Source organism: Nannobrachium achirus (assembly GCF_963921795.1).
Source record: "Nannobrachium achirus genome assembly, chromosome: 7".
NCBI classification, from domain to species: Eukaryota; Metazoa; Chordata; class Actinopteri; order Myctophiformes; family Myctophidae; genus Nannobrachium; species Nannobrachium achirus.
Genome location: NC_137816.1, coordinates 45,361,447 through 45,383,232, shown reverse-complemented (window position 1 = coordinate 45,383,232; position 21,786 = coordinate 45,361,447). Strand labels below are relative to the sequence as shown.

General features: G+C 44.9%; 1 protein-coding gene across 1 annotated transcript in view; it reads left to right on the top strand.

The window, feature by feature from the left end:
• The window catches only part of fbn1 (fibrillin 1), a 125,768-nt gene that overhangs the window by 18,441 nt on the left and 85,541 nt on the right, over window positions 1-21,786 (top strand). Inside the window, exons 7-14 of the mRNA XM_080730725.1 lie at window positions 5,073-5,270; window positions 9,855-9,980; window positions 12,245-12,370; window positions 18,372-18,524; window positions 18,653-18,946; window positions 20,282-20,434; window positions 20,981-21,100; window positions 21,643-21,768. Of these exons, the coding sequence (XP_080586851.1) occupies window positions 5,073-5,270; window positions 9,855-9,980; window positions 12,245-12,370; window positions 18,372-18,524; window positions 18,653-18,946; window positions 20,282-20,434; window positions 20,981-21,100; window positions 21,643-21,768 (1,296 nt within the window). The remainder of the gene's footprint in view (window positions 1-5,072; window positions 5,271-9,854; window positions 9,981-12,244; window positions 12,371-18,371; window positions 18,525-18,652; window positions 18,947-20,281; window positions 20,435-20,980; window positions 21,101-21,642; window positions 21,769-21,786) is intronic.

Sequence of the window (21,786 nt, the reverse complement as noted above, 5' to 3'; positions counted from 1 at the left end):
AGTCTAGTGCGAGTCGTGAGCAAGTTGGACGCAACCACACAACACCACACGACTCGCACTCGACTTCAAACCACTCAACTCCCATCCGGAATGCATTGCGCTGTGCCTGCCCCCCGCCTCCCCCACACGACACGCACTCGTTTTTGTGCCTTTAGGTCTGTAGCCGGCCTGTGAAATCTGCCAATCTCAACAGGAAACATCGGTATAAGTTTATTGAGCTATCCAAGAGCACAGAGTAAGCTTATGACTGGGCGATATGGGCTGTCCTGGCGAAACAGGTCAGGTGTTGACAGCCCCTCGATGACAGCCATGTTTTTGCAAACCAACACATGGGCACCGGTCACCAGGACATCCCAAACTAACATATGTGGATGTACTCAAGAAAGACGCAGGGGCGAAAAGCCATGCCATGCCGTGCCATAGTTTTGTATGTGTCCATGGAGCTAACATTACTCTAATAGACCCCCAGGTGTGGTTATAATATACAAATATGTCTTCCATATGTATTTTGGTTACTTCCTGAAAGCTGAGAGCCTCTGAGTCAAAAGGCCCAATTGAAATACACTGATATAATGTCATCATAAAATCATCCCCTCCCCTTTTACCATTCAACAACACTGTGGGTGTGGCTAACTTCAGTTGGGTCACCAGTCACCCACCTGACAACCAGACATACTTAATAGAGGGTATGCGCATGCATAAAGTAGGCAAATCGAGTGGCAAATCGAGTGGAAAAGTGAGTGGCTAAGTGAGTTCAACATTGTTTAACATTGTTTAATGCAATCAGATAGATACATCCAAACAGATACTGTTTGGATGTATGGGCTGTTTTTGCCACTTAGTAAGCGTTCCAGCATAACTTCCAGGTATGATGATGATGATGTCACGCACATACCCTCTATGAGCAGGTGGGTGTAGCCACATAAAAACATAATTTTAAACACTTTCTGTACACTTTTTTGGAGAGAAAAAATCTAGTATAATCATAATACCTGATGATTATGCTGTAGGGGGGGGGATCACGGCACAATGTCTTTAAATGAAGGCTGAGAGTTTGGACTGTGTGTAAGAGGGAGTGAGGAAGCAGAGAGAGAGAGAGAGAGAGAGAGAGAGAGAGAGAGAGAGAGAGAGAGAGAGAGAGAGAGATGACCCAGTTGTGTTTCACACAGGGCCGTGCCAGAGACACAGACTGGAGGAGGCTGAGCTGCACGTGACGGCCGGCCACCGGTCCACACGGGAAAACGCACAATGTCTCGTTTGTTTTAAACCAGCGTAATGTTGGAACGGGACTCCCTCTTTTCCTCTCGCTGTCTGTTGTCTGCAGTGAAATGTGGAAATGATTTTTGCCTTTGGACCGCGGCCAGATTCTGTTGGGAAGGGATGAGTCTCTCTCTCTCTCTCCTCTCTCTCTCTCTCTCTCTCTCTCTCTCTCTCTCTCTCTCTCTCTCTCTCTCTCTCTCTCTCTCTCTCTCTCTCTCTCTCTCTCCCCCCCCCCCTCTGTGTCTTGATGTACATCAGTCATCTGTCTCTCTGTCTTTCTCCTGATTGGGCTCTGATTATATTCCATCTAAGGGGAGTTATTTTATTTTATTTCGATCGAGAAGAGGAGTGATATATTTATGGAGGGGAGTGAACTGGACACGCACAGAAGATAAATAACGAATAAAGGGGGTAAAAGTATGCAGGGTTTTTTTTTTTACAGTAGGACGGACGGATGGATAACAGGGGAGGAGAGATGAAAAGTGTTGTTGGGGGAGAGCAGGGACCTTTTATTTGACAGAATTTACAGTCAGGGCAGAGTGTTTAGCTTGTTGGTTGTCCAGACTGGTGTGGAAACCACCTGCTGTGTTCCATAGACACACCCTGTCCGTCAGCCCCGACGGCTCTTTGGAATGATGACCTATTCCCCAGATTGTTGCATAGCTGGAATTGCTAAGGTAGTACACGACTAGGGCAGTGGTTTCTATCAACCTAGTTGTCCGGGGACCACCAGTGGTCCTTGAGGAGGGGATTACAGGTGGTCCCCAGCTAAATGATGGAGAGTTGGTAACCCAAAGGGACCCCTTATAGATATTTAACTCTTGAGAGAGTACAATGACATCCCGTACGGGTCCATTTGGTTTAATTTTGCGCTCTCAAATGTTAAATTGTTGTTAAACAGCTGCATTACTTAATTTACAAGAAGTCTACACAATTATTGAATAAAATAATTGTTATTTTGATCAACATTTGCCTGTGTATCATTCCTATGACCACTTCAATACGGCATGGAAATGTTATCCAACAATAACAAAATATTAAATGTTTTGGGTCTGAGAAATGTCATCAAATGATGGTCCGTGGCTCAAATGCTGAAAAAATTAAACAGCCATTCATCCTTATCACAGTCAAAACACATTTGTCAAAGTTTTAAAGAAAGAAAAATGCATTCGGTAGCGCCATCGCCTCACAGCTAGAAGGTCCTGGGTTCGATTCCCGGTGGCGGACACTGTGGGCCCTGGCAGCGTGTTCTCTCCTCTGTGTCATCAGTGCCCACACCCTAGTTGGGGTTGACAAAATGTCCTTTCTGTGTGGAGGTTGCATGTTCTCCCCGTGTCCCCTAGGGTAGGTACCCTCACAAAACATGCAGTAATCCTGGTCTCTATACTGCCTCCCCCTGGCCAGCCGGGGCGCCTGATGGAGGGGAAAGGAACTGGTTGGAATAATGTGTTCCTTCCACGCACTACATCCAACCAGGGAACCTCCCCCCTGTCAGGTGATAAAAAATGGCCTGCTCACTCCTGGTGCACTGAAGGAAGCATGAGCTCAGTTTGGGGCTCTCCCCAGATTGGCAGAGGGAGAGCAGAGCCCAGGATTACAGCTTAGGCAATTGGCACTACGTGAAAAATGGGTTACTAAATCGTGGAATAATCTTTATTTATTTTTTTAAGTTTGAGTTCTTTTTCCACCACTGCAGTACAGTACAGGGTGCCACTCTCCTGAGAACCCAATGTGGATTTACAACAGTTTGGGGACTGCATGCTTTTCCCTTCCAGATATTTCATGTGTGTATGTGTTGGGGGGGGGTTGGGTGTTTGCCGTACTCTTTTAGTGTCTATTACTCCTTTCCCTACATCCTCCCCCACGCTACTTTAAAAGCTTTTCCAGACGTCTTCCCTATCTTTGTGTTATTCTTTTGCACACACACACGCAACCACCCACATGGGTGCACTGCATGCACACGCATGCACGGCATGCACTCACACACGCACACAAACACCCAAACCGCACTGAATATAACACGGCTAAAGTGCACCTGAGAGCGAGCTACAAATGACAAGTGCACACACAAAGCATGCGTCGGTGGCTGCTGGCTGCCATGAACTGCATGGCGTGGAAGAGTGCAGAAGTCATTGGTATTTAAAAGATATGTGCGTGAAACAAATCCATGAAGCTGGAGTGTTTGTATTTTGTTTTCCCTTCTTAGTTTGGACCATTAAGAACAGGATGTGAGCGTTTGAACTCCCACACGTCTTTGGCTCGGGCTGTAAATATCTGATAAGGTTTATTTTCTTGGTAACACACAATTCTTGGCTAATGATGCAAAAATGTGAGCTTGGATAGACTTTGTTCATAAAGTTGTACTTTCAGTTTACAGTATATTCCAAGATAAGCCTGTCATATTACACAAGGAAAGGCTGTGATTGTCTTTAGGAAAATGGCATTGATTTGTCAGTGGCAAATGGCAATCACACGTGATTAGAGATTGCTCCTGGTTCAGGTTGGGCATGGTTAAGTTGAAGGCAAGGTTATGGTTAGACTATAAGGACCTTGGAAGGGCATTCAGAGTGCCCAACAGCTTATTGGTGTTTCTTTGATGATGTCCGACTAATGAATATCCATTGACCATTGCCTAACAAAAGAGAGACACTGAGACTGGTAAGACGCCTCAGGGCGACTTAGGGCGAGGTCGCGCCAATTCTTGGCCATCTGGCCAGTGATGTATATCAGACCACTGAGACCAGTTACTGGTACCCATATATGGAGATCCATGTACTGTATATGGAGATATGCTATGAGAGCCCAAACATGCTTACTCAGTTATTTGTTATGTGAAAGTCCTATGATGTCTATGACATCTGACATCATACCCTTTTATGCCCATACATGGAGATCCCTGTCTGTACAACCAGCCGTTAGTGTGGTATATGGCCGATGTGGCCTCCATATATGGGCATTCCCATATGAAGTCCTGTTAGATATGGGCTCACGGTAATATTGGGATCTCATCAGGGAACTCCATATATGGGAATAAAGGGATTCTGTTAGTGTGACATCACAGTGAAGCCATAGTGTGATGTCATAGCGACAAACCCATAGAACCAGTGTCAGGCGTGACAGACAGACAGACAGAGTACATACGGACAAGCTGTGACCGTTCACATACTAATCTGCGACCTATGGTCGCAACAATATACTTTGACGCCTTGATATTTTGTGTATGCCTGTGTGTGTGTGTGTGTGTGTGTGTTTGATGTGCGTGCGTGCGTGCGTGCGTGTGTGTATGCACGTTTTAACTCATTTCTAGCCGATCCCGAGTATACTCGTGAAAAGTACTGTATATAGAGTAACGCTGGCGTTCTTACCCGATGGTCCGTTGGAAACGATTGGCACGATTGGACTCGCTGATTCATCATCATCACGGATGCACGTGCACAAAATAGTAATCCCTTAACATGGAGGCCGACGGGGAATCTCATCTTTAATGTCAATTATCTCGAAACAACACTTTTAAAGCCAAGGATGGCATTAGATTCTCGCTAATAAAACACATATTGAAAGGCATCGATCGGCCATTACACAACCGCATGTTGATGACGATCGCTTCCGGTGAATGACGTCATGACGTCAAACCGGAAGTGTTTACGCTATGGACTTCTGGCCTTCAAAATAAGACAACGGTCGTGGATGCAGCCTGCGGGAGGCACGCTGGACATGTTAACCCGTTCATTTCTGGAGCACTAAATGGGTTAATTGTTGTTTGACTTTGTGTACACTGCACGCTAACACTCTCCCATGTGTTGCTGTTGCAGACTACCGGACTGGACCGTGCTTTGCCTCGGTGAGTAACCAGATGTGCCAGGGCCAGCTGACGGGCATTGTGTGCACCAAGACCCTGTGCTGTGCCACCGTGGGGAGGGCGTGGGGTCACCCCTGTGAGATGTGCCCGGCACAGCCTCACCCCTGCCGCCGCGGCTTCATCCCAAACCACCGCACCGGGGCATGCCAAGGTAAACCTCTTGTTTCCTTCTCGCTTCTTTTTCTGTCTGTCCTCATTTCTGTAATTCTGCCCCCCACCCCACTTCCCTTTTACTTTGTTATTTTTTAAAGGACAACTTTTTTTTTTTTTTTTACGACAAGGGTTCATATTTTAGATTGTATTTCGAGAAAAGAAAACATGAGCGTTGAAATGTTTTCATGTACTGCTTTCTATTGTTTGAGCGATTTTAACTATTCTGATTTCAGTGGGTGGGGCATGCGTATAAGTGGCTAAATGTGTCTTTTTAGACACAATAAGCCCATTCCCAAGATGCACCGCAATCTTTCATGGGCAGATGTGACTTACAGTATGGGAGCTGGAAGTGTTACTATAAATAGTCATAAAGAAATCGCTGGCTTATTGTGTCTAAAAATACATATTTAACCACTGAAATCAAAATTGCTAAAATGGCTAAAACAATAGAAATTTGAACATCTTTTCGTTTCTCTAATTACAATCTAAAATATGAACCCTTGTTGTAAAAAAAAACTAAGTTGTCCTTTAAATTGTAACTTATCATCACCCAGTGCCGCTTCCTCTTTCGCGATGTTAACCGCTTTACTCCCTTCCTTCGCTCACCTCCATCCATGTTCTTGTTCCGTTTCACCCCATCTCCATTTCTTGTCCCCTCCCCTCCCACCCTTCCCGCAACCGAAGGATTAGTTCTAATTGGGTTAAATTGGGGTGGGTGGCAGTGCTCCCCGCGTGCTTATGGAATGCCCACAGACACCCACTGCGGCGGGACTGTCAGAGGCAGTAACACGGGTCAGTGGCAGTGCCACGCGTGCGGGAGCTCATTTCTGGTAAAGCCATGACTCTCCCCTTCTTCTGCCCGGTGAAGCAACAACATCAGGGTCCGCTACAGGGGAGATGGGGCGCGCCGGCTCTCAAGAGAACATGCAGTACAGTAACTGGCATGTTACATCACACATCAGTGGTGGAAAAAGGTACTCACGTGTTTTACTTAAGTAAAAGTATCAATACTGCAATGTAGGAAATACTCTTACAAGTAAGGGTGCCCTCACACCAAAATACCTATGAGAGTGGAATCCACGTTCCGCCAATGCATTTCAATGAGAGTGAAGCGGTTTCATGCCAGCAGAGGATTTCTGCAAAAAACGCTCCCTTCTCATTGAAATGCATTGGCGGAACACGGATTCCACTCTCATAGGTATTTTGGTGTGAGGGCACCCTTACAAGTAAAAGTCCGGAATTCAACATTTACTTGAGTGAAAGTAAAAATGTATTGGCATCAAAATGTACTTAAAAGTACCAAAAATAAAAGTACTAAATGTTTGAAAATAGCCGATCTGCGACGAGTTGTGAGCTTGTAGATCTATTATTCAAATAGCCGAGGTATAAAATAGGGCTAAAGTGGTTTATGTATGTTGTATAATATTATAATTTATATCTGCAAATGAACTATTACAGTAGCTAAAGTTTTCAAATAATGTAGTCGAGTAAAAGTACAAGATTTGGATCCGAGATGTACCAGAGTACTAGAGTAGAAGTAAAAGTATTGGAAATTGGAAATACTCAAGTACCTCAAAATTGGAACACACACTGCTCAAGAAAAGTCAATTTCTATACTAAATAGCTAAACCTTTGCGCTTGGGCAGGTGTGTGTGTGTAGCTTCTCACCAGGTTAACATTAACCCGTGTCGAAAGAATAAACCGTCGAACAGTTGCTATGTCGCAATATCGACACGCAACCGATCATATACCGGTACCCATAGCCTAATTTAGTCACACGGGCAACAAGAAAATAGCATTTCATCAACACAGCGACTGTGGCAGTTTGACATGTTCGCTGAGTCACTTGCGCAGCGAGGTTGCTCACATTACCAGTTCAGCAGCACACAGTGGCACGATGGTTCAGCTACTGACGCATCATCCCTAGGGCTGATAACAGTTATCACCCTCTTGGCCCCTTTTATCGCTCCCCTCATCAAATCAAGGCTGGTTGTGTAGTTTTGGCAGCTGGGTGAAATGACGTCAACAGTCACACTTCTCTCCCTACACAATAAAACCATCATGGTTCATTCCACTCTGAGAGCAGTGGTGTAAAGTAACTAAGTAGATGTACTTAAAGGAGTAGTTCACCACTTTTCAACCTGTCTTCATACAATAGGTCCTCACTAATGTTCATGATAAAATAACACAATTTTTTTCTACTCAGTCCAAGTCTCCTAGGAGAGCTTTGGGAAGTTCAGAATCCATCCATCCATTTTTATTATCGCGAGAACAATGGCTTCCACTTTAAAATTGCAACTTTTCAGGAATAGAAAGCCTGCAGTTTCTATAAGCTGGATTGGCAATCGATGATGTCACAAGACGATGGGTTTCTGACCTGCCCACAGCCCTCCTCTGAAAAAAAAAGAAGCTATTTTTGAGTGAGGACCAATTATATGAACATAGGTTGAAAAGTGGTGGAGTTCCCCTTTAAGTACATACTTAAGTACACTTTTGAGTTATTTGTACTTTACTTGAGTAATTCCAATTTTCAATACTTATACTTCACTACATCTCAGAACCAAATATTGTACTTTTACTCCACTACATTTATTTGAAAACTATAGTTACTTTGCAGATCTAAATTATAATATTATAAAACATACATGAACCACTTTAGCCCTATTATATACCTTGGCTATTTGAAAATAGCCGATCTACAAGCTCACAACGCGTCGTGATGCAACGCGTTGTGAGCTTGTAGATCTGCTATTTTCAAACATTTTGTACTTTTACTTTTGTTACTTTAAGTACATTTTTAATGCCAAAACTTTCAAACTTTTACTCAAGTACATTTTGAATTCTGGATGTCTACTTGTAACAGAGTACATCTACGTTGCATTATTGATACTTTTACTTAAGTAAAGAATGTGAGTACTTGTTACACCACTGTCTGAGAGTTAAAGTAACGTTCAGGATTTTTGTGCATTAACCAGGGGCGTCACAAGGGGTGAGGGACTGAGTTACTGGGGCCCAAGGTGGAGGGGCCCTAATAACTTTATCTATTGAAAAATAGCAGATATACAAGCTCACAGCGCGGCACCGAGTGCCGCGCTGTGAGCTTGTAGATCTGCTATTTTTGAAAAGTTGTGAAAATGTGTGAAAATCTTTGAATAGATGTATTTTTTCAGCGAACATTTCTAACTCAAATTTTGCTTCTGAGGGTCCCTGGAACTACATATTTTGAGATCGGAGTCCGTGGCCAAATACATATCATCTTGGGGGTCCTTGACAGTGAACCCTTGTACCCAGGGCCCAGAATTTGGTGTGACGCCCCTGTGTAGGGCTGAATTCTTGCTCCCATTTCTCTTTGTCTCCAACTAACTAACTCGTCTCCCTGCCTCTTTCTCCTCTCTCTTCCCCTGTGTTGTGAGCGTTCAGCAGACTGGCTGCAGGGGTGTCGCACCAAATCCTGTGCCCTGGGTACAAGGATTCACTGCGTTATTTTGTGCTTTAACTATTGAAAAACAGCAGATATACAAGCTCACAGCGCGGCACCGAGTGCAGCGCTGCAAGTTTGTAGATCTGCTATTTTCTTCGAAGGTTTGAAGGTTTTTTGAAAAACCCATGTTTCTATGTCAGTGGTGCTCAAACCTTTTCATGTGAGTGACCCCCAAACGTATATGTATTTGGCCATAGTCTCCCATCTCAAAATATTTAGTTCCAGGGACCCCCCAGAAGCAAAATTTGAGTTGCAAATGTTCGCTTAAAAAAAATACATATATTCAAAGATTTGCACACATTTAAAAAAAAATTCAATAGCAACATTTTTTCAATAGCTATTTTTCAATAGCTAAAGTATACAATAATTAAGGCCCCTCATCCACATTGGGCCCTATTAACTCAGTCCCACTTTTACCCCCCCTTGTGACGCCCCTGACTGGCTGGCCTCTTCTCCTCTTCCTTCAGCAGGAGACATTCCTCTCCCTCTGCCTCCCTCTCTCTCGTTTTCTCTCATTCCTCTCATCAGTCTATTGGTAGCACAGTAGAGGCCAGACTTTCTCACAGTCACATAGTTTCCCTCTGTGCGTATCAGCAATGTGCATTTGTTTGTGTGTTAGATTTTTATGTGTTAATGCCGTTTGTGTGTGCGTGTGTGTGCGCGTGTGCGTGTGCGTGTGTGTGTGTGTGTGTGTGTGTGTGTGTGTGTGTGTGTGTGTGTGTGTGTGTGTGTGTGTGTGTGTACATGTAAGTCTCTGCGGTGCATGCAGTTCTTGTCCTCTAGTCTAGACAGCCTGCATGTTACCATCTTTGGGATTGCTTTGGTTTAATGCTTTAAAGTAGTGTGTGGGTCTGCCTGTGTGTGTGTGTGTGTGTGTGTGTGTGTGTGTGTGTGTGTGTGTGTGTGTGTGTGTGTGTGTGTGTGTGTGTGTGTGTGTGTGTGTGTGCGTGCGTGCGTGCGTGCGTGCGTGCGTGCGTGCGTGCGTGCGTGCGTGTGTGTGTGTGTGTGTGTGTGTGTGTGTGTGTGTGTGTGTGTGTGTGTGAGAGAGAGAGAGAGAGAGCGTTTGCCAACACGTATTAAAAAATGTATATTTATATTCAGATGTGGACGAGTGCCAAGCCATTCCTGGTCTTTGCCACGGAGGGAACTGCATCAACACGGTGGGGTCCTTCGAATGCAAATGCCCCGCCGGGCACAAGTTCAACGAGATCACGCAAAAATGCGACGGTAATAATGACTAATGTCTATAAAATGTTCATGTTACGGTCGAAATTATGGCGATTTGCTATTTGCCAGTCAGAAGAACCCACAGTCACTTGCTTCATCGCGGAGCAGATTGAAGGAGCTTTTATTGGTCTGACGTTTCCTAATTAAAACTTTTACAGCAGGGTTGGAGCCCACATCCGATGGATTGTGGTCAACACCAGCTCTGTCATGGCGTCCTGATTATTATCGTGGAAGCAAAGTATCCCTTTATGCCCCCCTTAACATAAGTTGAATCAAACCAAGGCAGTGCTTTGCCTTCTCCGTTAGCATAGTATAGTTGATGCCCGCAAGCTTTGATACAAACACTGGATAGATTTGTTATGCCTCATTCACACTACAGATATATAGTTGAACGTTTTGCTTGGTAATTCAATGTAATCTCAATGGAAACCAGCTTTAAAGGCTGGGCGTGTCGGCTGTCCTTGGAATCCAGCCTTTAAAGCTGGTTTCCATTGAGATTACATTGAATTACCAAGCAAAACGTTCAACTATATATCTGTAGTGTGAATGAGGCATTAGACTTGTTTTCTATCTCCATGCTACACTAATGCAATGCACCGTCAATTTACTGGTTGACTGGTTTACAGTACAAGAGCTTCTTCAGAACAGAGACGTGAAGGCGCTTCAAAGGCGCATTGACAGGACATTCAATGTATTGGTCAACACAGAGTGGTGCACCTGTGGAGCAGACATGCGTGTGTGACCGGGTGATCAAGTAATGAGTCATAGGGGTGCCCGCTGGCCTACCGGTCCAGGCGCATACCTCTTAGGCTCAGCATAGCCTGACAGCGTGTCGCTGGTTCGATTCCCGATCCTGACCAACCTTTGCTGCGCATCACGCCACATATCTCTCCACATTTCCTGTCAGTCTACTGTCCTATCAATAAAGGCATAAAAGCCCCAAAGAATATCTAAAATCAAACCTCGGTTCGAAGTGGAGCGGTGAATCTGTGTGTGTGTGTGTGTGTGTGTGTGTGTGTGTGTGTGTGTGTGTGTGTGTGTGTGTGTGTGTGTGTGTGTGTGTGTGTGTGTGTGTGTGTGTGTGTGTGCCTGCACAACAGCGCCCCTCCTTTAACTAGTGTGGCCACTCAAGGTATTGCCAGGCTACAGACATACCCAGCCAGCCAGCCACAGACATACCTGTCTATTGGGAGCGCTTTCACCGCTCCAAAAAAAAAATGTGAAATTACTTTCGTCTACATTTGCCATTGTGCCACCATTCCTACCACATCTACTGACATCAGAACAGGAAGGAGTGGTGACCTTGTGACTTGCTGTGAAAAGTTGACTATTTCACGTCTAACACAAATTTAATGCACGGACCAAGAGAGAACAATGGTTTTGCTGGCAAATATGTTTCTAGCAACTGGTCTCGTTGTGATCGTCCTCTTAGATTTGTTTTCTGAATAATGCCATTGAACTTGGCCGTGTTAAAAACTGCCAGCTTAATTATGGTAGTGTGACAGTGTTTTATTCAAGAGACTGCAATCAGTTTAATATGCAACCCTTAGCAGTGCAGGTAAGATGTTTAGAACTTATTTTATTAGCCAGAGGGTGTAATTGTCAATCTGTGATTGGCTTGCGGAGTTGGCAGATCACATTATATAGCCAGGTTTCACTTAAAGGCCACTGAGAATCCAATTATTGTAAGTTGTTTCTGGACTGTAGTACAGAAACGGCTGAAATCTTAGGTCTTTGAAGTCTCTGAACTGAAGTCTTTAATAAAAACCTGCATCTCCTCTTCTCTAACCTAAATAAAGGCCCCACTTTACCAGATATTAAGTCTGTAAGATATAGTGGCTTATTAACAAACGTGTATGATGAGTTCCAGACCGAGTTTAACTCTGGTGGGTTGAAACAGGCTGTACAGGGGTTTTGCGGCAATCATTTTCAGGGCAAAATATGTGCTGTTTTATGCCCAGAAATAATCGCCGGAAAACTTCTGGACTGTGTAAAAGGCATTTCAAATGGGCCTACGTTATATCCCTTAACAGACATTGTGCATTGTGATGTGCAGTCAGTGGTTTGCTGTCCTAAAAAAAAAAGCAGGGTATAGCGAACAAAAGTCCTGGATTTAATATCCTGCAACATTTCCATTGTCACTGTCAGCATGTGCTCCATTCACTCTCAGTTTAAAAGGTTGATAATTTAGGATCACGTCATGATGTTTTACAGCAACTGTAAAGTCAATGAACCTGAAGTGCAGGCTCCTCCCCTCTGTGCAGATCTGGATGAATGTTCCAACATCCCGGGCCTGTGTGCCGGAGGTGAGTGCTCCAACACGGCCGGCAGCTACTTCTGCAAATGTCCTCAGGGATATTACACACCGCTGGATGGCTCCAGGTGCATAGGTAAACACACACACACACACACAAGCGCACGCACTCGCACGCACGCACGCACGCGCGCACACACACACACACACACACACACACACACACACACACACACACACACACACACACACACACACACACACACACACACACACACACACACAGGTTTAGATGCACACAGTACATGATGCCCAAAAAACACACACAGGCGGGCCGAGGAGCGCACACACACACACACAGTGGCATAGGGGTAGAGTTGCCGTCTTAGTACACGGAGGGTCGCCGAAGGGTTCCCAGTTCGATCCCGGGCTCCCCCAGAGTTAGCGCCGAAGAGTCCTTGAGCAAGACTCTGAACCCCTAGTTGCCTTGCATGGTTTCCTCAGCCGTCCGTGTGTGAATGGGTGAATGTAATGCACAATCTCTGTAAAGCGCCTTGGGTGCTGTATAAATTAGGCCTGTCACGATTTACTAAACCCACGATTCGATTCGAATCACGATTCAAGGTTGATGATTCACGACGTCACGATTTTTTCACGATTTTTTCAACAAATTTATTTTCCAGAGAAATTACCCAAAAAAATCCACAATTCTTACAATTCCAGTATTTTTTTTGCTTTTAACAATACTGTTTTCTCTTATGCTCTTTTCAATACAGTAGAACTATCAAATGACAAAAAACAACAATAACATTTCAGTTCACTTGTCTTCTCTTACAAGGAATCCTGTATGTTTTAGATGTTCTCTTATCCTCTATACAGTAGCAAATAGCAAATGACAGATAGTGTAAACATATCAATTCTTAAATGTCAAATCCTGTTCTTTTTTTAAACAACACTCTTACACTTTTTTCAATACTGTATCAAAGAATGCATTTTTTTTGTGGTACATATCAAGCCAACTGTACTGTAAGCCAGGCACAAACTAAGGCATAATAACAACTCTTACCCTCTTTTCAAAATCAATAATTCATCAAAGTCAAGACCTAGTGTCTCATTGTGGATAGACTGTTCAAAGTCCCTGACTTTCTAACACACCATTCCACCAGCTTATATATTGAATGTGTCAATTCTTGTTTACCATTCCACCGGCTTATATATTGACTGTGTCAATTCTTGTTTTCACTAGAAACGTTGTTTCCACATTGTAACCAGTGGCAGAGACATGCATCTGTACGTAGCATTGTTGTTGTTAGCCCTTAGCACTGATTAGTGCTATGCTCTGTAGCAGCAAAGTAATGACACAGCACTAAACTAACTGCTCTCTTTGTCAATCGAAATCGCGGAGCTCTGCTCTGCAGCCCAATGGAGGCACGCGCTGGCAGCTGTGAGTGGGTGAGCCTTCCTACTGTAGCTGCCGCTGCCTGTGTCTGCCTGACGTTAGACGTTGAACACGTAGAGACGTTGAAGACAGAATGGAGATTAAGTCGAGGGCGACTTTCGATTTTCACCGTCCCCCAATAAAATCGATTTAAATCGATTTTTTCATAAATCGTGACAGGCCTAGTATAAATGCACCATTTACCACACAGACAGACAGACAGTAGGATGCTTAATGGCGCCCCTGCAGCTTTCTTTAGTACATCCTTGTTTGTTATTGATGCATAGGTATTGGCTGCCTGATTATGGATCCCACCAGGTTACGCCTGACCAGTATCTTGATTGGCTCCCTGGCACCCTGGTTAGGGTTAGGGTTAAGGTTAGGTTCAGGCATAGTCTTACTGAGGTTAGGGTTAAGGTTAGGTTTAGGAATTGTTACAAAAAACGAGAACTGTCAATCACAGAGACGTCTGTCCAATCACAGCGGGGTTTGCCTAGAACTGAGGTGGGATCTATAATCACACGTATCCCTCAGCACAAGTTTGGCTGGCTGTGAGCTCCCGGCGACTGCAACGTACAGTATGTCGCCATCGGTTAAACTGAAATGACAGTTATACTGCATGTTAAACATAGGCGAAGAGTTTGAGAAAGACAGGGTTCACCAGACAGGGTCAACCTCCCTCTCCATTTTGCTACTTTTCTCCATATACGCGTAAAAAAGCGAGCAGCAACAATCCAAGCCGGTAGAGTTTAGGTCAGTAGTTCCACAACAATGAGCTATATTCACCTCATTCTGCCTGGGAGAGGAGAGGAGGCGATGAGAGGAGAGAGAGAGAGAGAGGTGTAACGTCACACTGCGCTCCCTGTACATACCTGCATTCCTGTGTGTCTGTCTCTCCCCGCGGCTGGACGGGATATTATAGGCACCGGGGAAGAGCTCTGTGTCAGCCTGATGTCTTAAACAGAGGCCAGGGCTCTAGATGGGCTTTCCAACACAAGGCAGACAGACGCAGGGGCCACAGGGCTGCTCCACTGATCTCATCTGTCAGGTCCATTCTCACTCACTCAGGTGACACGGTTTAGTCACGCACACAATGGTGCTCGGAAGGAGTCAAGAAAGTGTGCGCGTGCGTGCGTGCGTGCGTGCGTGCGTGCGTGCGTGCGTGCGTGCGTGCGTGCGTGCGTGCGTGCGTGCGTGCGTGCGTGCGTGCGTGTGTGAGTGAGTGAGTGAGTGAGTGAATACCACCAGTGGTACACATCCTGGGAGGTCGATGACCGTGTGTATTCACAACCTTCAGGCATGCACGTGCACAAATGCAAGGACGCACACACACACTCTCTCTCTCTCTCTCTCTCTCTCTCTCTCTCTCTCTCTCTCTCTCTCTCTCTCTCTCTCTCTCTCTCTCTCTCTGCGTCTTGCCAGAAATGTCAATAAATCACATCAGGTTCAGCTCAGTTTGACCCAAAATGGAACAGAGAGGAATCTGGGTCACTGTGGTACATTTTGAAGTACACACATATAAACACAACACACACACACACACACACACACACACACACACACACACACACACACACACACACACACACACACACACACACACACACACACACACACAGTCATGATCACACAAACATGCACACGCGCATTACATGTGTGCACACGCACACACACACGCACACACACACACACACACACACACACACACACACACACACACACACACACACACACACACACACGTGCTCACACACACTCATACACACAAACACAGGCAAAAAAATGCCACGGCCACGGCCACGCACGCACACACAACACATATATACGTGCACGCACACGCACAGGGGGAAAAAAAACACGCATGCGCGCACGCACACACACACACACACACACACACATGCAGCACCGCCACCCCCAGGAGAGGATGTTTGTGCGGAAGGAATGTGTGCGTCTTCCGCTCCAGAGAGGACTGTTGGAGCAAACATCTCAGCCTGTTTCCCATGCTGCCTGTTGCCTCCCACTAACCCCAACCTGCTCTGACATCTCCTACCACTGAATCAAAGTCAGCGTTACGCTGGAGCCCCGGACTGGCTTTCACAACGCTTAATATGGTCATGTGAACTGTATTTGTGAGGACCAGAAAGTTCAGTGCAGTACGTTCGCATAACCATTTTGAGATGACTCACATACCGTACCTTCCAAGGGACAGAATGCTGAAATATTGGATTGCGTTTTCATTCACACACGTTTTGAACATGTGTATCATGCAGAGGGTGGACAGTAATGTAGTAAGTAAAAAGTAAAAAATGCTTACTGTAATTTATTTGTGTTTTTTGGACTCTCACTCCACTACATAATAGTACATTAGGCTGCACCTACACTAAAGTACCTATGAGAGTGGATTCCGCATTCCGCCAATGCATTTCAATGAGAATGGAGCGGTTTCATGCCAGCAGAGGATTTCTGCAAAAAAAAAAAAACGCACCATTCTCATTGAAATGCATTGGCGGAATGGGGAATCCACTCTCATACTGTAGGTACTTTGGTGTGGGTGCAGCCTTATGAATGAAGTACGGTAATGACCCATTCTCAAACTTTGTCATGTCGGGGACATCAAAATTAATATATATATTATTTCAGAGACCCACATCTGTGAGGATTTTTAGTTACTGTGTAGTTCCACTGGCTGTCATTCAGTCTGTCACATCACATCACACTTTTGCCCTACTCATATCTCTGCCACTGTTGGCCCTATCCATGCTAAACTGTGTGTGCACACACACTCCTTGGATGGCAAATCACAACCTCCGCCCCTCATTTCTCACATGGCCCTCTTCTAGCGCCACCATTAGGCAGATTTTTGCAAAACACATTTTTGGACACTGCTCCCACAGATTTTGGCCTAAAATCACACAAAGCAGTACACAGTATCTCTAAAGTCATGTCATCAACATGGATCTGTCCCATTTCCCATATTCCCTCCTGACTGGCTACGTTTGCCTTCTAAAGTTTGTGTATGCGACCTGATGGTCGCTTTTCTCCCGATTAGGGAGTCTTACTGCTAGATCTACTGTATGTGCTCAAGCGTTGTAACATTGTAACACGTTGTGAGCTTGTAGATATGCTATTTTCAAATATCCAATGTATATACTGTAGGGTTAAAGTGGTTAAACAGATTTTTAGGGAACCGGACCCCACTTTGGGAACCACTGACTTAAGCCCTATTTACCAGTAAGACTCCCTAATCGGGAGATAAGCGACCGTTGGTCGCTTATCTCCACAAATAGGCCAAAAGTTTGTTTTACCAATTATCAAGACATACGGGCAGTTGACAGTTTGCCATGGTTACTCATTGAAGTTGAATCTCCATATATGGAGATAACCAACGCATCACACTAAGTCTGACCTCACCAGCCCATATTTGGGCATGAGCAACTTATGTCTCCATATATGGAGATATGATGACATCACACAGTCCTCAGCCGATGATGTGGCGTGATGTCATACAATACACAAACGAGCCCTAGAGTATAAAGGGGCAATTCTTGCCAGGAAAGAAGCATTTCTTCGACTCAGACCTTATCGCCAGGGTTGGCTTATAGCAGCTGTCGGTAGGACCATATATGGATTCTGTTAGTGTGGATCTCCTAACAGGGCATCATCTGGGATACAGGGATGTCACCTGTTTATGCCCATATATGGAGATCCCTGCTCTGCGTATCTGGTTGCTATGGTAAACAGTTGGTTGCTAGGGTAAAAAAACATGGTTGCTATGGTAAACAGTTGGTTGCTAGGGTAAACAGTTGGTTGCTAGGGTAAAACCATGGTTGCTAAGGTGGTTGCTAACGTACACTAACAGACCAGCAACAACAGACTGTTGCCACAGCAACGTACACAAAGGTTTGTGTACACATGTGGTGTGATGTCATACTGATGCGGAGATATGAGCAGGGCAAAGGTGTGACGTGTGACGTGTGACGGACAGACGGACGGCCGGTGGAGGTTTTCATAGTAAACTGCTCCCTGACGGTCGCAACAACCTCACAACACATTAATTGTGACGCATTGTGAGCTTGTAGATCTGCTATTTTCACTATTATACATTTTTGAATTATTTGGGAAACATTGCAAAACAGCAATGCATTGATATAAAAAATATGTAAAAATATGTTTCTAAAATTGCCTTTTGGTGAAAATATTGAAAATAGCCGACCTCCATGCTCACAACGCGTCGCAGTGAGCTTGGAGGTAGGCTATTTTCGGTGCTTGATACCACACTAAACTATAGGCATAATCAAGTGAATACTGGAGATGTCGCGTTCAGCATGGATTTTTACACAGAGAGGGCAATTCTTTCAACATACAATGCTGCATTCAAGTTCAGGACAGTTTGGACAAGGCAATTCACTTGAATGCCGCCTTCAGGTATGGCATGGAAAGAGGGCACTTGCATTTCTTTCACCATAGTAAAAACTGCATTCATGGTCTGGAGAGGGCACTTCTATATACAGTACATGGATCTCCATATGGGTACCAGGGGTCTCCATATATGGGTAATTGGTCCGATATACATCACTGGCCAGATGGCCAAGAATTGGCACGACCTCGCCCTTTAGGGTGAGATCGCATCTCGCCCTGAGGCGTTTTACTAGTATATTATACGTCATCTGACATTATACTACATATTGCTACCCCCCAGATGGCCGTGGTGGTTACTGCTACGCCAGCCTGCTGAACGGACGCTGTGCCAACCAGAACTCCCAGCTGCTGTCCAAGATGCAGTGCTGCTGTGACAGCGGCCGCTGCTGGTCGGATGGCGGCACCCCCGAGATGTGCCCCATCCGCGGAACAGGTGGGAGAAGTCACACTCGACAGATCAAGTCTGTAGATTTCTCATGTACCCACGACGTACTGTATGTGAGTGTGTGTCCCAAATGCATGTTAGTTAGTTTAACTCTTGCGATGTCACCCTGTCTGCAGAGGAGTACCAGAAGATATGTCTCCAGATTCCTGGTCAGGGCCCTGGGGGCGTGGGCCCTGGGGGTGTGGGCCCTGGGGGCGTCGGCCCTGGGGGCGTGGGCCCTGGGGGCGTCGGCCCTGGGGTCTACCCGTATCCTGGACCCGGACAAGGTCCCGGACTCTACCCCGGGCAAGTTCCAGGGCACGGTGGTAATGGACAATTTCCAGGGCACGGTGGTAACGGACAAGTTCCAGGGCACGGTGGTAACGGTGGCCAATATCCTCTGTATCCGTATCCCATACAGCCGCATCCAGGTATGTGGCTTCCTGATGTCTTTACATGTTTTCACATGTAAGGGCTGTCACGATTATGACATTTGACATGACGATTATTTGTCCCTCAAATAATTGCGATTAACGATTTAATTGTGTTTTTGTCAATGACAATTACATTTCTGTTTGGCTTTTAGGCTTTGAAGTTGCACATGGTAGATATGACACATAACCTAAAAATACAGAGAAATTACTGACATATTTGACAACTTTATACTTAAAAAAGAACATTGATAGTGGAAATAACCGATCTACAAGCTCACAACGCGTCGCGATGCGACGCGTTGTGAGCTTGTAGATCTCCTATTTCCACTATTTTTGACTCTTTTTGAGCGGTGGTCACACCGTCTCCATAGCGTGGCCGTGTGTGTATCCGTGTGTGTGTGTATGTATGTATGTATGTATGTGGGTGGGTGCGTCCGTAGCCTGAGGTATTTAGCCTGCAATACCTTTTCTGACCACACATGTTAAGGGAGGGGCGCTGTTGTTCAGGCCAGGCACACTCACATTCACACACACATGCACGCATGCACGCACGCACGCGCACGCACACACACACACACACACACGCAGCCTCCACCGCTCAGTTCACACGAGTGTGATTTTTTAAATAAATGAAAGTTTTTCAACATGGAAACGATTATGACGATTATGAAAAATAATCGCGATTATGTCAAATAATCACGATTTGAAGATTATGTAATAATTGTGACAGCCCTATTCACATGTTTGATGTGTGCAAACACATTTGAACACGGGTACACTTTACTTCATTAGTTCATGAGAATCAAATTGTATTATAAGCACATCGGTTGTTTATTTCGTTTTTGGTGTTAGTATTTCCCCCTTTGGGCCATGGAAACAAATATATCAACATAAAAAAATGAAAAAGTTCAGAATCTACTCTCTTGGTAGGCTGCAAATAACCAACACATAGCCAGCACACAATGTATGCTTATCAACAGATAAATATTGGTTACTGCCATCGGTTAATGTCAGCTTTTTTTGCCGATACAAATGAGTCATGCTCTAAGCAAATGCATCATTCTCTAAGCACACCCATATGTGGGCCTGCTGATATAAATGTTCCACCACTCCTCCATTGATCTCAATGGACTTTTGGGTTTACAGAAAAGGTTACATAAAAAGTTTACTCTAGTCTAGATGAAATGAAAACGGGTCAAAATTGACCCTAACCCTTCTCCCACATTGAATGCCCACCCCTAAGAATCAGTATATTTTGGATTCTTGTCAATTTGTGTTTTCAGATAAGTATTTTCTCATCCAAGCTTTTATGTCTGTAAATATCTTTGCCAGGACCTCCTATAATTCTCCCCCAGAACATCACCAACATGTGCCAGGCTTACCGCAATCTGTGCCTGAACGGGAGATGCGTCCCTACGCCGGGGAGCGGCTACATCTGCGAGTGCAACATGGGCTTCAAGGTGGACGTCAGGGGCGAGTGCATCGGTAAGTGGAGGCAGGGCCACACTAGGCCAGTGGTTCTCGACCTGTGGGTCGGGAACCCCAAATTATTTTGATGATTAACTTAATGTGCAACATTGTTTTCTCACTCCACAGTAAACAAACCAACATAAAGTGTATGTGTATAGAGGGTATCTGCACATTTCAAAAGTTACAATTTAAGGACTTTGACCTCTAAAATGACAATTTAAACATAGGCCAAATTGTAAAAAAAATTAGGCTGAAATTGTGAGGCGTTGTGAGCATGTACCGGTAGATCTGCTATTTTATCAATAGAACTGTGTTATACAAAATGTAATGCCTCAACTATTAGTGCTCGTCAGGGTGGGTGGGTGGGGGGTCCCCAGTTAAAATATGATTCTTTTAGGGGTCGTGGCCTGAAAAGGTTGAGAACCACTGCACTAGGCACTGTGCCGAGGGCCCAGTTTGACTTTAATACGGCCCTGAGTGGAGGGGAGCCAAATGATTTAGCTAAATCTCAAATGAATAATACACGAGGAAGGAATGATGTACTGTATGTTTTCTCTGCAGACGATGATGAGTGTGGCAGGAACCCATGTGCACACGGAGAGTGCGTCAACACACCTGGGTCGTACATCTGTCAGTGTCCGGCTGGATTTCAAACCACTGCCACAAGAACAGAGTGTCGAGGTCTGTCGCGCACACACACACACACACACACACACACACACACACACACACACACACACAGTCGCACACAATTTACAATTTAGGCATTTAGCAGAGGCTTTTAAATCAAAAACGACTTACAATAAGCAGGTAATACATCAATATAATAAGCAAGATAATATGTTAGTACATCAACAACAATATAACAAATGCATAGGAATATCAATCTAGAAAAACAATAACATAGGTAGACCACACACCTAATCAGTAAAAAAACGTTTTTAAAAAAACTAAAAGAAATGCTATCTAGCTTCATGTATGGTCATTGAGGGAAGGGGAGTGTTACAGTAGTGCTATGGGTTTAGGTGGAGTCTGAACTTCTCTGAAGAGGTGAGTCTTCAGTCCACGTCGGAAGCTAGAGAGTCTGTAGTTCTAAGTGGGACAGTTTATTCCACACACACAAGACGCACACACAAACACACACGCGCGCATGCACACACACGCACGCACGCACACTCAAAAGAAAGTGGATGTTTACAGTACTTCTCATGTGTGCCTCTCAGATCTAGACGAGTGCGTGGCTAATGGTCGCATCTGCAACAATGGCCGTTGCGTAAATACCGAGGGCAGCTTCCACTGTGTCTGCAACGCCGGGTTCGAGATCACCACAGATGGCAAGAATTGTCAAGGTCTGTTTAATCTATGTG